The sequence below is a fragment of the Apaloderma vittatum genome, unplaced genomic scaffold (assembly GCF_000703405.1).
Source record: "Apaloderma vittatum isolate BGI_N311 unplaced genomic scaffold, ASM70340v1 scaffold8692, whole genome shotgun sequence".
Classification (NCBI taxonomy): domain Eukaryota; kingdom Metazoa; phylum Chordata; class Aves; order Trogoniformes; family Trogonidae; genus Apaloderma; species Apaloderma vittatum.
The window spans coordinates 54212-71000 of record NW_009705249.1 but is presented as its reverse complement, the minus strand read 5'-3'; the positions used below and the strand labels follow the sequence as shown (position 1 = coordinate 71000).

Below are 16789 nucleotides of genomic sequence, written 5' to 3'. Positions count from 1 at the left end.
CTTTTGCATGTTCGATCTTCCTGTTTACAGTAATCTGCTTCTCTGGGATTACCTCTCTCTGAACAGACACTAAGCAACACTCATTTTGCCAGTAGCTTCCTAACTAATACAGGAAAGACCCTGTTAATCCAGCCCCTTTGCTGGACATTGGCAAGTTCGTTAGCGGTGTCAGTCTATTAACCGGGCCCCAGTGCAAAAGGGAAGCCAGCGAGCAATTTTCTTTCATTGTTACTTACAGCTTCAGAATATCAGATGAGGCTTTAAAGCAGCAGAGGACTATTATTGCCGTATAATTACTGCCTGTATTGATTGGGATGCTGCTGATTTAGGCACACGCCGACAATTTGCTTTGCAGATCTATCAATAGGTGAAATATGTACGCCATGGAGCTTACAAATGCACACGCTCATGTTTGTAAATTTGTGCGGTTGCATCTAACCAACAGCTTTACAACATCGCTGCGGTGTTTATGGAAGACAAAGTGCCAATTCTAAGCCACTTAATCAGTTTATTGAGCTGTTTTAAATATGGTAGTTTCAAGGGATTACTTGAACAGGACCCTGAGTCGACAGGACTACCCATGCTCCAGCTGATCTGCAGCAAAGCGAAATGTTCAGAGCCCACTGGTTAGAAGAGTGACAAAGTGTAATAGATGCCGCTAAAATATTTAATTTGTAGGGTGGGATGTGGAGGCACAGGGTGCAATTTCTGCGCCTACCTGCTTTTGTTCCCACCCTGTCCCCAAAGGCTGTTGGGAGATGTTCCTGGCAGACACCTCACTTGTTATAAGAGAGGAAGAGGAGGGGCTTCTTCCTTTCTGGAAAGGTCATCTTTGCCAGGTCTGCGGAGCCTGCTGTGCTTGCTGCCTCTCCCAGCCCTCCCTAATCTCCTTACAGGAGGCCACACCATGGCAACAGGCACCTGGGAGCCTCCTCATGTCACCTGCGGGGCTGGGCAGGAGCGCAACCCGCAAGGAGAGAGATTTCTTTACCGCTGCTGTGGCTGTGACTTTTCCTCTTGCCCTGGCATATCTGCCTGGTGCGATGCTGAGCTGAAATTTGTAACCAGAGGCTCAAGGAAGAACTCTTTCTGGATCTTTGTGCTTTTTTTCCTCTCCCAGCAAGATTTGTTGTCTGAGATACAGCCCAGAGAACGGAAGTTTGAAAGGAAGAGCTGTGACATGTGGCATCGCTATGATTTGGGGATGCACTGCTAAGTGGCTGTACAGTTGTTTCATGTAGGTGTGCTTGATTTGTCTTACCCCAAGCGCAGCCTCCGCTTAACTGGGACTTCTAAAACCTATTTTTCTTTCTCCAAATGGTAATTATTTTCCTTTCCCTCCTCTTCCCTCTCTTTGTGACCATTGCATGCTTTTCTTCTCTGACAGGAGCTGAGGCAGGAGTTGGCTGCGGGCTCTTGGCCAGCTCCCCTGCATCACCCACCAAAGTCCTTTGTTAGGGCTGGAATGCCCAGAGTTTGAGATAGGGATGGAAGCCAAGTGACCTCAGCGGCGCTTTCTCAAGAGGAGAAATTAGAGGATTTTGCAGAGATGGTACTGAAGTGGTGTGTTGTGGTGTGTTTATTTTAGACATGCCCTACCTTAGCTGCAGCAAGCGTTCAATTATACGTGGCTGAGGTTTTTAGGTTTGCATTGGTACAGCCGCCGCTGTAACCTGTTATAACAAAGCACGGCCAATGCGTTTGTACCAGGGCTGCTGCTTTGCATTTGAAATCAGGGTCTTGTAATTTCCCTCCGATTAAAAGGTTTTTGCTGCCTGCACTTAGGTCATTCAATATATTAAAATGGGAACAAAGTCCTCCCTTGCTGTTTAATGAATCTTATCATACGTGAATCTACCTTTCGCATTTCATTTTGTACAAACAAGCAGTTGGAGAAACTCTGATGGTTGCTTTATATGTATCCTTCGTGATAGCCAAGTTTTGGTTAAGCAGCCTTAGAAGTACTGAAGATGCCTTTTCCAAACATTGGGGTTTTTTCTTTCCTCTCTATTTCTCCACAGAATTGCTCAAGGGTAGGAGGAATTTGATTTTGCTAAGATTAGAGGATTTTTTTGTGTGAGATACATGAGGGAAGTATATAAAAACTACATATTTTTCAAAATTGAGGAAGCTGTTAGAGGTAGCTGTGCTTTACACTCCTCCATAAATACTTTTTTCAAAAGCCTTTTCCAGTTGATAATGAGCCTTGATGCTGGGAATCGAATAAAAGAGGAAATACTGTGAGGACAAACACAGGTGAGAAAGCATTGTTTCAGAGCTTTGCCTTTCTCTGTGTAATGTATCAACAGCAGGTGAGATTCTGCTTTCACATCTGTTCTTCGTGCTTGGTCACACTTGCTGGGTGTGCGACCGCATTTATGGACACACGTTCACAGGGACCAGCACAAGCTTCAGTATCTTAACAAACTCTTGACCTGCCAGGTAAAAACAGATCGGTTTTTGCTGGGCTGAGTCTCGGTGCTCTTCCTCTTTCTTGGTCATCTGTGAAGGCTTGGACTGAGTTCCAGCTAGAGGAAAAATAACACACATGCATGCATTGTTTTTGGTTTTAGAAGCAGAAACGCTAGTTTTGCCTGGAGGGTTATGACTTTATTATGGAAGCTTATAGTCCAGATGTTAGTTCAGAAGAAAAGGAGACGCGGTGAAGCCGCTGTCACATATAAATTGAGCACGTTTCACAGGGCTATTTGACAGCAGGACCTCCCTACTATGCACAAATGTCACATTAAATCAAACTAGAAGAATATAGAAAGTGTTAGAGCACATCTTGCGCTGCTGCTGCCGCCGGTTACAAAATGCTGTGGTGTATGGGAGGGAGCGTATGTCTCTGAGAAGTATTCAGGAACTGGTGGGGACAAAGAGAAGACTGCACTGGTAAAAAGGTGCGTTCTGGTAGAGCTCATGGATTTGCAGGCCAGTCAATTTGAAAGGAGTATGTGTCAGTGAGGGGAAATGAAAAGAGAGTGGAGGTACCAAAATTTGGAAACTGTTAGAACTGGAAGAAGCAGCGGAAGAAGAAAATGCAAAATTTAAGTGTGGGTAACAGATCTGAGCATTGTGAAGTTGGCATGAATTTGAATATTCAACTTCAGTTTAAAGGCTTTGTATATTAAGAGAAATCACTGATGTTGCGGGGAGATTGTCTGCTCCAACGTGAGCAGCTATCTTTCTGTGTTGGTTTAGAGATTTCGAGATTGGTGTGCGTTTTACTGTTAATACACAACATTTATCTAGTAATGTAGATAGTAGTAAGTATTTTTCAATAATATATCCAAACCTATCTGTGGGGTTTCTTGAAAGCTCTGGAGTTAAGCTCTGAATTTGTTGTTTCACTGTTCTTTCAGTGATGGCTCAGCAGCTACAATTTCTAGGTCAGTGGGAATGGACTTCCCAAGCTTATGCAGCTGGATATTTCCTTGGGGGTCTGGGATTACTGGCCTAATGTTATTTTCAGAAAGTTTACTGGGTAATTGTAGAAATTGTTCTGAATAAACACTGAGTTGCAGATTTCTCCTGGATCTTGCCAACTCTCTTGGTAACAGTGAGGAAAAATAAAAAATCAAAAATCACATTCCCTTTCCCCATTGTTCTCTTGCAGGTCACGTGGACTGCCAAAGCTGAAAGAGTCCCGTTCCCATGAGTCTTTACTGAGCCCAGGCAGCGCCGTGGAGGCTCTGGATCTCGGGGCAGAAGAAAAAGTCTTTGTTAAACCACTTCACAGCAGTATCCTTGGGCAAGACTTCTGCTTTGAGGTAAAGAACACTCTCCAAGCAGGCAGCCGATTACGTTGGTCAGCCTGAACCCTTGCAGGACGCCACTGGGTGACTGTAATTGCAGAACAGATCAGGAGCTGCTGCTGTTCTGAGGTTTGGGTGGGGGCTGTCAAACCAGCCTGCAATTCTGAAGTCCTTGAGGCTAATGGCATCAGGCGCTCAGCGGAGAGGAGTCTTTTCCAATTACCGTGTCTTCTAATTGAAAAATCTCTTTCATTTGATAAATATCTAAGCATTTGTAGCTTGCATCCAAATGTGTAGCTGAAACATGCTGCTATTCCTAAGCTGTGTATTCATCCTCTCCAAATTCACCTACAATTAAATTTAGAAAACGTACTGTGTCCAAGAAATGTGATTTCCAGTCAGAGTCTCCTTCCATTAGCTCAGCCCATTCTCCGACAGCTAAAGGAGAAGTGTCAGCAACTGTGGACATGTCCGTTGTGCCGTGGAGCAGGACTCACAGATCCTCTTGCCATTTCAGCACGGGCTGCGGGGGCTTTGCTTCGGGGTCAGGACCAACAGCATAGCCCCAGATGCTGTTCAGATGTGCCTAAGGCCATCGCAGTCGTAATCCGTCGTGTCAGGGGTGGGTGACAGTCTGTCTTCAGGATTAGTCAGATGAATCTAAACTTCTGGAGCAAAGAACTGTTTACAACCTGGAAAACCATGCTGTCAGAAAACCAGCGCACCGGGTCCTTCTCCCTCGGGATGTATCCAGGAACTGTTCCTGTTTGCTTCAGTCTCATGCTTCGGGTTGGAAGAACTTTCCAACTTGCTTAGGTTTGGGGAGTTGAGTGAAAAAAAAATGGCGACAACTTACCTCTCAGGCTGTTGCCTCAAAATGCTTTGTTAATTGTGTGCACAAATGAACGGGAAGAGTAAATGAAGCTTGTCAGGCCACGTAAAAGTGAAAAAATCTGAGGCAGTTCCCTCCTGCGTGAAAGCAGGGTTGTGGTGGCATCGAGTGTCGGAGCCACGACTCCATTGGTTTGTTTTAGGCTGTTGCTGTATGCATGGACCCTTGGAAACACATATTTAACTTGGAAACGTACTTACTGAAGAAATCATTTCCGATGGGTTTCATCTTATAGTAATATGTTGTTAGTTCTGTCTGTCTTTACACTATTAGTAACCAAATCATCTGCCTCCAGGACTTAGCGGGGAAAACTCCAAGCATTTAATAGCTATGGATCAATTAACAAGTGTTTTTAAAAAATAAACTGATGGTCAATTAGAGCTTTGTTTAAAAGTCTTTTAAGAAAAGCATCTGGTGCTTCTCTCACATATTCCTTTAGCCTTATATTAATTTGAACTTTTTTTTCCTCTCTCTGCATTTTGTGGGCCTTTTAACCTCTCCACCTTCTAGGCTCCTGTATCATTTTTCTGTCTTCTTCACGTTTATTTTGTTGCTTGAGCATTGTTTATCATCATCATCCTGCTTTTTGCAGCCTGGTACAAGTCTCCTAGGCTTGCCTGAACTCAGCTTGTCATTTATGTGTTCCAGGTAACCTACTCCAGTGGCAGTAAATGCTTCAGTTGTTCCTCAGCAGCAGAGAGGGACAAGTGGATGGAAAACCTACGCAGAACGGTGCAGCCGAATAAGGTAACAGAAACGGAGGAAATAAGATTAGTGGGGAAATGGAGGTGCTGTGATTGGATTTTAGGCCGGTGTACCAGGGCTTCCCATAGATGCATCCCAAATTAATTTAGTCTGAGGAGAAGTCCACTCATCAGTAGTATCAAAACTGCATGTGCTCTTGTAGGGAGTGCAGTAGGTCAAACCTTGAACGAGTAAATCACGTCGGCACGCTCCCTGATCCCTGCCCCAGTGCCTGCTTATGGCATGTCAGGCCAGATTTCTGATGCCATGCACCTCAGAAGCATGGGACATGGCTTCAAGAATTTCATGTTTTACTGTAGGGGCACAGCTTGGGAGAAAAAAAAAAAAGAAAAAACAGGAATTCTCCTTGAGAAGGAGAGTCAAGTTATGGGTCAAGCAGAAATATCTGAGAAGTCACTTCCATAGTTGACATACCACCTCCGAGGGAGAGGCAAACGGCGCGCTGGAAGTTATTCCTGAGAGGGAGCAATGCAGTGTGCCGTGCCAGTCTAGTGGCTTTTGAGTGGCCCTGGTGCAGAGTGTTTGTTTTCTAACCCATTTCAAATAGAGCTTTTTGAGATGAAAAATGTTTGGCTCCCCACCTTTGGCATACAAAAGACAGCCCTTTGCCTCTGCTTTAGAAAATGTCTGATTTTCTAGAGATTCCGATTCTGAGTTCTGACTCTATCCCTACCTTGCACACCGAAAGCAGCCCTTCGCTGCTGCTTCACTAGAGAAAACACTGAATTTTTAAGGATTCTGGATCAAAGCTGAGCCCTTTCTTCTCCACAGGACAACTGCCGTCGAGCTGAAAACGTGCTCCGTCTCTGGATCATTGAGGCAAAGGACCTGGCCCCTAAGAAGAAATACTTCTGTGAGCTGTGCCTTGATGACACTCTCTTTGCCCGCACCACCAGCAAAACAAAAGCTGATAACATTTTCTGGGGGGAACACTTTGAGTTTTACGGTCTGCCACCTCTTCACAGTATCACAGTTCACATCTATAAGGATGTGGAGAAAAAGAAGAAAAAGGACAAGAACAATTATGTAGGCCTGGTCAACATTCCCATGCCTAGTGTGACGGGTCGCCAGTTTGTGGAAAAGTGGTACCCGGTCAGCACGCCTACACCCAACAAAGGGAAATCGGGGGGACCTTCTATTCGGATCAAGTCCCGCTACCAGACCATCACCATCTTGCCCATGGAGCAATACAAAGAATTTGCAGAGTTTGTTACCAGTAACTACACCATGCTGTGCTCCGTGCTGGAACCGGTGATCAGCGTAAGGAATAAGGAAGAGATGGCTTGTGCGTTGGTGCACATCCTTCAGAGCACTGGGAGAGCAAAGGTAAGAATGGGCGGCCCCTGTCACGATGACTCTCTGTTTGCTGCTGTTCAGTGATATCTTTTCGGCTAGAAACCAGGAAGCACATGACCACAAGCAACAGCAGAAGGTGCCAGATGAGGCAGGACTTGAGAAAAGGGTCTCAAAAGTGTTTGAAAAGACTTGGGCAATTGCATCTGCCAGGAGGGTATGTAGCCAGGCACACTACCAACAGTGACTGAGTTGATACCAAGATTAAAGATGCTGTGTACAAGGTACAAGTGGGAGAACTTAGATAACTTCGTGTTATTTTGAAAAGTTGAACACTTGAGTGTTCGAGAACCTTTTCTGTATTCCTAAACTCATGATAAGAGATTAGAAATAAGTAAGCAAGAGATGAGTGAGTAAACTGGAGAATTAATTCTATAAATAAGTCTCCAGTACAGCGAGCAGCAGGGGGCCGTTGTCGACTCAGTGCTAAGTCAGCTAATCAATGCTAACATTGATTTGGGCAGCATTTGAAAAGCTATTTGGAGAATCTGTACTCGGTTAATGGTGATGCCCCTAATAGCAAGGATGCTGTTAGGACTTCTTGGGTGCATACTGATGGTTCTCTGTGAGGCAGCGATTGGAGTGAGCCTCAGTTTCTTTGAACAGATGTGGGACGGTAATGTGTAGGTCTCAGGAAATTCTGAGAAGCATTACCAAGCACTAGTTTATCTGGATGCTGCCAAGCTGTAGCCAGCTTCTTGTAGTAATGCCAGCTAGAGCAAGCTAAGCGTGACCAAACAGAAGTTAGAGGATTGGAGGTGTGGAAGGATGGCCCAAAGCAACACCCAAGGCACAGCCTAATCTAACTGCTCTGAAAAAGTCCTTTTATGTTCATGTTATCACCTGCCGTGTTGCTGTTGCCCCCCTTGATGTGCATCTCTGAAAGGCTGGTGCTGTGTGGCACCATGTGATAGGAGCTCATTCCTTACCGAGTTCTTTGTCTGATCAGGAGAAGCTGGGACAGCTCCCATAGGGTTGTGTTGAAATCCTACTGAAGGCAGGCTCTGGATTCCTGCCATGCTGGCTGCAACAGATAGATCGATTAGTGGTATAACATTGTCTCCCTAGTACCTGAATGTTTGAAACCTCTGTTTACTGGAACCTTTGAGCAGCTCAGGCTGCCATAGCCTACAGCTGTGAAGAGTGTGCACTTCCAGTTCACGCAGTGTTGGTGGTGATGCAGCTGGATGTCCCCGGTTTGCACTGCGTGAAAATACTCCCCTCAAGTTTTGCTGAAAAGAACCAGCAATAACGGATTGAAAACCGGGAGTACTAGATGTAGTTTTGATCTATATTTATCATATATAATTTGTTCCATCTATTTTATGCTCAGATGCCCGCAGCAGGTTATGGCCTCTGTAGTTAATGGCGTTACAAAACACTCTTTGAGCATTCTTGGAGGATGCTGCTGCTTGCAGCAAAACCAGCAAGTCACAGTTATCACTCAGAATGATATCCTGATATCGCCTAATTCAGGGTGGTGTTTTGTTTGGGGGTTGTTTTTTTTAAATTTTTTTGAACAGTTTAAAAAAAAAGAAAAAAACCAAGAAATTTGCTTCCTTTCCTGGAGAACTTTACGGTGGCTGCGATTGGATCTTGCAAAATACGGAGTATTTCTTATGAAATGCTGCATGCTAAAGTTCTCACTTCAGGAATGAGGTATTACTGTACAATCAGACCCTGTATTGAGAGGTTATTCACTATATCAAGACATGCTGATAGTTCCTGCCTGGGCATTTGAATACATTTCAAGTTAAGCCATATAGATCCACGCTGAGTATGTTAACTTTTTTCCCAAATCCTGGACCACTTTTCAGTTGTGGCTTTAATTTATATAAGCTGTTCTTATTTAAATTTCACAAAGCTGTAAGAACTGATGCCTAACTTGCACTCTGAATTTTCAAATCCAAGTTTGTGTGCAATATTCAGCATGAAAAGTTAAATACATCATCACCGTTTCTTGTGGCAAAGACACAGATAAACTGGTGAAGGGTTCTCTTCAGGACCTAAACTGAAACGTGAACTTGACTAAAGGTTTTCTTTTAGAGATTTAGAAACTTTTGCTTCTCCCTTAGTAATTTGTGATCTGTATCATTTTACAAGCATAGCAAACTCAAGGGGAGCGCTGGCTGCTTCCTGCTACCTGTGGCCTCTGCATCCCTTGTCCTAAGCCGGGCAATTATTCTGGTAGTTTTCTGGCTCCTCTGTTTATCCAGACTTCTTGGCTTCTGCAGTTATCCTGGCGTGACTGAATCCAGCTAAAATAATCTCTTGCCATTTGACCTTTCTTCTTCAGGACTTCTTGACGGATTTAGTGATGTCTGAGGTAGATCGCTGCGGGGAACATGACGTCTTGATCTTCAGGGAGAACACACTTGCTACCAAAGCTATTGAGGAGTACCTCAAGTTGGTAGGGCAGAAGTATCTTCATGATGCACTGGGTAAGAAAGTTCATTGTCTGTCACCCGTTTGCATTGCAAGGGCTAACCCCGAGCTGTCTGCAATGTGACTGGAGCCTCTTTATTCCCTGAGGTGTTCTTTATTTGCCTCCTGGTGAAAACTGCCCAGCCGACCTAGGATGTCCTACGACGTTACCCCCACAGGGTCTTAACTGCCATGGTTACGTTCCTGGGTGGATTCCGATAATTGTATTGTTGTCCCCTCTCCACCAGAAGGTTCCGCTCTAAGTCACGAACTACTGTCCAGGCAACTAATATTGCAATAAAGAGGACCAAAAACGTAGAAACTCGCAGCCTCACTACAGTTAACTTTGACCAACCTCAGGCAGTCTGTGTTGTCCACGATTGCACAACAAGCCACCCATCCCCCTGGTGTTTCTTGGAAGAAGAAAGCTTTAGAAATTGATACAAGAGAAAATAAGATCAGGCCAAAGCTGAATCCCACACCACATCCTTTTGCAAAAAAAAATTAAAAAAAGCAGCCTGCTTTCCCAGCAGTCACGCTTTTCCTCAGAAATTCCAGACACTGGCAAGTCATCAAGGAGGTAGTTGGCTAAATCAGTGCTCCAAGGGTCAGCATAGTCAGGTCTGTGATTATACGCGTTTTGGCCATTTCCTAAGGGTAATGAGCCTGTTGTGGTAGTCGTATTCTCATGGGTGGAACCACTGAGCATAAGTCACAGTCCCAGGCAGCAGCATATGACTTAGTGCCATGCTCTTCGGCAGACTGAACGATCAGCTGTGGGACCAGTATATCACATTTGACTGTGAGCCCCTTAATGCGCAGTAATTACATAAAAAATATTTTAAAATTAATGGCTTCTAATACATCATTTAGAGCATTGGTGCCGAGTGATAAGATTGCAGATCACAGACATGTGAGAGATGGAAAATCCCCCTAAGGTCGTCCAGCTTGTCTGTAGCTCAGGGCAAGATTGCTCATGATGAGATTGCTCGTGACAACACGCCCATCTAATTCTTTGTCAAGTTTTAAATGTCATTTTGCTCAGATGCCATGTTCTTTGAAAGGATTGACAATGTTATGCTTGGTGTTAGCTATTTAATACGTCTGTAGGAGCATCACAGTATATGATTAAGGCAGGTCTTGTGGACCGCAAAGAGTAAGTTTCAAATGTGTTTAAGGGAAAAAAAAATTACCCCATAAACAGCAGTTAAACCAGAACCAGCTCAACAGAAGTGATGCTGCGAGTTTTGCAAATAGGTGATCTAGATGCCCTCAGCAGAATTTTTTTGGACCCCAACGAAAAAAAAAACAACCAAACCTTAAGAAAACCTGCTGTCTGCTTTGCTTGCAAGAACACTGCTGACTTGAGATTTGTGGAGGGGGGTGGGACTTGTTTAAGGGTTTTTATGAAAACAAAGACAAAAAAAAAACCAAAACAAGGCAGAAACAAGCCTTCTGGCATTAGCTCAAAGCTAGCGGGATCATCTGAGGAGATGAACTTAAAAGACATTGAATCATTAAATGCATGAATAAAGAGTTTTTCCTAGTGAACAACAACAGTTTAAAAAATTGCTTGGGATGCTAGCATATATAGAAGGAAAACTAGTAAGTAGTTTATTCCAGTCTGTCATACGAAGGAAACTTCACTTAGTTTTTTGTGTGTCCAGTTTCTGTTGTGATGCCAAAAGAGAACAATGACAGAAATGCAAAGATTTTGAAAGATGCAGGCTGTAAGATTTTGAGAAAAGAGGTTGAGAAAATTAGCACTCAGGTATTACTATTATTCAAGGACAAGGTGACGCTTTCTAAAATTTTTTAAAAAAAAAAGGTAAATTTAGAAACAATAACAATAAATAGCACTGTCAAATGCATTTTCTGGGAAAATTATGAAGACATATAGCACAGTTTCCTTTCTAAGACTGCAGATAATTTTCATAGTTGATAATACAGTTTGGATACCAAGTCAAATCCTATTCTCCAGGCTTTTAAGTGAAGTGTCTGCAGGATTTTTAAGCAAAGCCATCCTGTTCCTGCACCTATATTTGGGGGCAGCGAGGGCTCAGGAGGCTGAAGCATCAGAGCAGCAGTCATCTGATCCAGTACGGCGAGTGCTCAGCTCAGGAAGAGCTGGGAGGAGCCGTGTCCCCAACATCTGGTGTCTGGAGGCCACGCTGCAGACACGGGAAGCAGTGTCTGGAGAGCAAGGAGGAGAGACATAAGCAGGATTTAAAAGGTGTGTCAAGGAGGGTATTCTTGTAACCGCTCTGGTTTTGTCATCCTCTTCCCTTCATCCAGGGGAGTTCATCAAGGCTTTGTACGAGTCAGACGAAAACTGCGAGGTGGATCCCAGCAAATGTTCGTCCAGCGAATTAACAGATCATCAGAGCAACCTAAAAATGTGTTGTGAGCTGGCCTTCTGCAAGATCATCAATTCTTACTGGTGAGGCAGCTCCCCTCCCCTTCTCCCCCAGTAGGTCATTTGCTTGGAGGGTCCCCGTTCCTCGTCTGACGAGGAGAAAACAGCAGTTGTACAGGGAAATAGCAGAGACCCATCTGTCTTCAGAGGCTGCCTTCATTTCCTTCCCTCGCTACCTCCCTACATGTGACACCATATTGCAGGTGGAACTCGTGCCCAAATCGAGGGCTCCAGTCCCACACACTGTACCTGACAGGAGCTTCTGCTGAAGCGCCCTGCCAAAGGAACACACACTGAGCTCTGACTAAGGAGCAAATAAAGTGAGAAGAGAGCGGCTTCTGCTTGAATTTGGATTAAGAAGCCTGAAGTTTCAATGCATATAGAAAACTTTCAGACCTGTAGAACTGAGCGGGAAATCACAGAGAGGAAGTGTTGGCAAAGAGATTTCTATTAACCTCTGTTTCTGGGTAGTAGTGAAAGAAGGGCCTTTATGGTCCAGGATGAAGCAAATGTGGAATATTGAGAGAACTTAACAGGCAAAATAAAAAATATGGTTATGGAGATGAGTTCAGTTTGGTTCAGATTGCTTTTAATATTCTAACACCCTGTTTGGTCCAGGGTAGCGATGGGTAAGTAGTCCTTAGCTTGCAAATCAGTGTGTCTGGAAATGACTTCACTTAACGTATATGAACAAGGGGTGGTTTAAAGACTACTTAAGTATCACCAGATTAAATGGGGATCTAAGAATAGATGTCTAATGACATTTCCTAATCTGGAGAGAGAAAAGGGGCGGGGATGGGGAACCTGATGGCATTTTCTCACAGATAATTTACTTCAGGCGATTGGTCACCAGTTCAACTTGTTGCATCTCATTGCCCATGCAATTTTATTTCTTGGTTTCTCATTTTTTTTCAGTGTGTTCCCTCGTGAGCTGAAGGAGGTGTTTGCGTCTTGGAAGCAGCAGTGCTTGAGCAGGGGCAAGCAGGACATCAGCGAACGCCTGATCAGTGCCTCCCTCTTCCTCCGGTTCCTGTGTCCCGCAATCATGTCCCCCAGCCTCTTCAGCCTCATGCAGGAGTATCCCGATGACCGAACATCTCGCACGCTCACCCTTATTGCGAAAGTCATCCAGAATCTCGCCAATTTTGCTAAGTAGGTGGTTGGAGCAAAGTCGAAAACTGTCCCTTGGAGGTTGATGCGGAGCAAGCAGTCATACTTGCAGGCAACAGTGAACACTGTTCCCCTTGAAGACACCTCAGTGTTGGGCTGGATAAATTCTTCTTTGCGCATGCAGATTTGGGCTGTGTGGAATTCTGTGGAAGGGGACACAGTATAAAACTAAGCAGAGCCATACATTAGCATGTCAGTGTGTGTGCTGTTTCAGCAGGGGATAAAAAAAAGCCTGTTCCCACCAAGGATCATGATTTTCCTCCTTTCTTCTTCCAGAATTCTCAGCTGAATGATACAAAGGGCGTGGCATGTGCCTTACAGGGGAGGGGATGTAAAGAAGGGAAGAAGAGAGAGGGTTTCCATGAGAGAGTGTGCGGAGAGATGTGTTGGGCCCTTAACTGCAACATGAACAGTGAATTGCTAGTATTTAAATAAGTCCACAAAAGCTGTGAATCTCTTAAATTTTCCTTCCCCCTACCCCCCCCCCCGCCCCCACAGAGCAAGTCTTCGGAAAGGCAGGTCTAAAGCTAAGTATTTAACTAATTGTCTGTAAGGACTCATACTCCGTATTTTCTGTGAAAGTTACTGATTGTGTTTCCCTCCCTCCACTTTCCTGCAGGTTTGGTAATAAGGAGGAGTACATGGCCTTCATGAATGACTTTTTGGAACACGAGTGGGGAGGAATGAAGCGTTTTCTCTTGGAAATCTCTAACCCAGATACCATCTCAAACATGCCCGGATTTGAGGGCTACATCGACCTGGGCAGGGAGCTCTCAGTTTTGCATTCCCTCTTATGGGAGGTTGTGTCCCAACTTGATAAGGTAAAGCAGGCTGGAGGCCCGCGAGGGTGAATCCAGCGATTGTCACGTAGCAACAGTAAACACTAGGAAACATCAGGGGAGCAGCTGAAGCCTGCTTTGGGGAGAACTTATTCCACAGCTTTTGAGAGGAATGTTCGATGGTGGTATTTCACAATCGTTCTTCCTGTGGTTTCAGATGGAGGGCTGAAGCAGGGCGCGTGAAGCTGGTTGGGCTTCATCAGTAGGGCACACGCTTTGCAGAGCCCTAGGTGAGGCTGGGTCTTCAGCAGTGGAGGGAGGGCAGGGCTTAAAAGCAGGCCTGGAATTCCCTGAGCAGCTGATCCTTTCTCCTAAGGGAGCTGCGGAAAAGAGGGAGACTCTTTGGAGAGGAAGTGAAGATGTTGCAGAGCCCTTTTCAATACTTAAAACCTTAACAGCAAAGGGGGTTAAGACCCAGAAAAGCTGAGCTGTGAGTCACAGAATAACAGAATGAGAGAATGTTAGGGGTTGGAAGGGACCTCAAAAGATCGTCTGCTCTTTTTTTGTTTTTTTTTTTTTTTGCAAGGGCTTGGAATGGAGGTGCATTATTTTATCCATATTCCTTTTATATTATTCTTTCCTTTGAAACTGGAAAGGTGAGGTGAATTGTGGCAATATTTTTATTCCATTAAGGTTTGCCAAAACAGTTATTTATTGGTATCTGTTTTCTCGCAGTAGATTATTTAAAGCAGAAAACAAAAAAAAGCTTGTTGCATTGGAACAAATTGAAATGTCCTTGACTCAGAAAGGCAATATGTATAAATCTTAGTTAATCTTAGCTTGATAACGATTTACGACCTTGTTTTTCCATTTCCCTCATACGTGCACATAGTGTACGTCCAAAATGTCGCAAGCAGCAAAGTGAGCTATAAAGATGGTTTTTTTTTCAGCCTCAGGAAAACAGGCCAAGTGAGCACCCAAAAAGACCAGATCCATTTCTACACATCAGGGTAAACCCACCAGTGTGGGGAATGCTGCCCTCTCCCTCCAGGCTGGTCAGGTCAGGAGAAACCCAGCTCCAGCCTGAAACTGTGAAAGTGGATCTGCTTTGTCCTTTCCGTAGGTTAGATGCATCCCGACAGGCCCTTGGGAACTGGTAAAATGGCTCTCTAAAAAGAGGGTTAAGGGGTCAGGTTGTGTTGCAATATTGCTTTACTGTAGGTAATGACTGGGAAATGACAAGAGAAGTCACCTCAGAGGTGTTAATAAACACATGAGCGCTATAGGAAAGCATCTCTAAAGAGACCTTTCTCTGAAGCCAAACTGAAGACCTGCTTACAGGAAAAAATAAGGATATCTTTGAAGGGAGCATTATCTTTGTAGCAGAGTTTTACTTTCTTATAATTCTCCAGCACTTTCACCTTCTTCCTGCAGTCCCAAGAGCCTAAAAGATGCCCTGTAGATGGTACAACCAGTAGTGACCCATAGGGGGGCATGATGACAACAAAAGATTCTGAACAAGCAGCCTTCCCTGCTGGAAGGTTAGCGGCTCTTATCCTGGGCCTGGCCAACAACGAGCTGGCACGTAATTGAACAAGAAGCTACACAGCTAATCCCAGGCTGATGTGATAATGTTGGGATGAGGATCACTGATGTTTTCACAGTTATTTTTCACTCTTAGGTAGGAAAGAACACCGTAATTGTTGATAACAGGGTACTACAGAAGATGGCATTGGTGTAGGATGCCAAAAGCTAAAGGCTTATGAAATGAAAACCTTGTCTCTCCCCATCTCCCTCAACCCTTGCAATTCTCTCATGATCCCCCCGAATGCCGCATCCCCTTGTCTGTTGGCATGCGTTTTCTGTACCACATGACACCCTTTGCCTGGAAAGTTCCCCCCACTAGCTGAATCTGTAGTCTTTGAATGCCCTTTAATGAGTAGATACCGTAGTTTTCACTTTGAGCTCACCCACCCTGAACCCAGTTTGCTTTGCATGATAGTTTTGCATTGGAATGGCAATAGTTTTGTTTAATTGAGCATGATTTTTATTTTTTTGGGGTCAATCCTAATTTCTTTTCTATTTCCTTTTCTTTCCTCAATGTCTGCTGCACCCCGTTTCGTCTCCTCCATCCATCTCGTCGCCGTGGTTACGCTGCTCCGTAACACTGCATTATGGTCCTGGCACACTCGCACACAACCACCCACCCTCCTTCCTTCCACCTCCACCCCTCCGCCTCTGTGCATCGTTATCAAAAAAAAAACCAAACAAAAAAAACCCAAAACCTGGCGGATGTCGCGGTGCTTGTTGTCCAATTAGGGTGAAAATTCCTTCCTACAGGCGACCGTGGCAAAACTGGGACCTCTTCCTCGTATTCTTGCCGATATCACCAAATCAATGACCAACCCAACGCCAATACAGCAGCAGCTGAGGCGTTTCACGGAGCACAGCTCTAGTCCAAACGTCAGTGGCAGTCTCTCCTCAGGGCTCCAGAAGATATTTGAGGACCCCACTGATGGGTATGTAACAGCCAGAGCTCCAGGGAAGGTGTGGTAGAAGGGGATTGTTAAACCTGTGAAGAGTCGAGGGCTCCATCACCTGAACTGTCTGCCCTGGGCAGCTGTAGGAGCAGGGAGCTTGGACCTCTCTCACAGGGAATGCACAGTCCCAGCAAGAGGTGCACGAGGTGGCACTAGGGACCTGAAGCTTTTGACTTCCTCTGGACTCAAATGTATCTCTGGGAGTCAATGACTTGAGCTGCTAAAAGCCAGTTTTGCAGTTAACTGGCAGTCTTGAATGTCTGGAGGCACCATCAGCTGTAATGTTTCCTTCTGGTGACCATGCTGCCTGTTTACTGGGTGGAACTTGTCACCAGTGGAATAGCAAAAATCATAGAATCAGAATGAGTTGGGTTGGTAGAGACCTTAAAGCTCATCTAGTTCCAACCCCCTGTCATGGGCACCTCTCCTCTCTAGTGTGTCCACCTCTCACAAGAGCAGGTTGCTCTAAGCCCTGTCCAGCCTGGCCCAGTAGTCCCTCCTGTGTTTAGCACAGTGTTTCTCATGCTGTCGTAGCTGTTAATCTGAGGCAAAAGGCTGCAGTGTGACAGAGCTGCCAAGGAGCTCGAGTCCTGTGGGCCCTGAGTGGTTTCCGTGCTGTCAGGTGTGAGGGCCAGTCTTGTCATGTGGAAGCGTCTGCCCCCTGAGCTTCTGTCTACATCTACAGGAGCCTT

General features: G+C 44.9%; 1 protein-coding gene across 1 annotated transcript in view; it reads left to right on the top strand.

Moving 5' to 3' along the window:
- The window catches only part of RASAL2 (RAS protein activator like 2), a 94894-nt gene that overhangs the window by 66073 nt on the left and 12032 nt on the right, over positions 1–16789 (top strand). The window contains exons 5-12 of the mRNA XM_009865320.1: positions 3620–3773; positions 5299–5397; positions 6187–6741; positions 9065–9209; positions 11488–11632; positions 12524–12760; positions 13398–13599; positions 15898–16076. Coding sequence (XP_009863622.1) covers positions 3620–3773; positions 5299–5397; positions 6187–6741; positions 9065–9209; positions 11488–11632; positions 12524–12760; positions 13398–13599; positions 15898–16076 — 1716 coding nt within the window. The remainder of the gene's footprint in view (positions 1–3619; positions 3774–5298; positions 5398–6186; positions 6742–9064; positions 9210–11487; positions 11633–12523; positions 12761–13397; positions 13600–15897; positions 16077–16789) is intronic.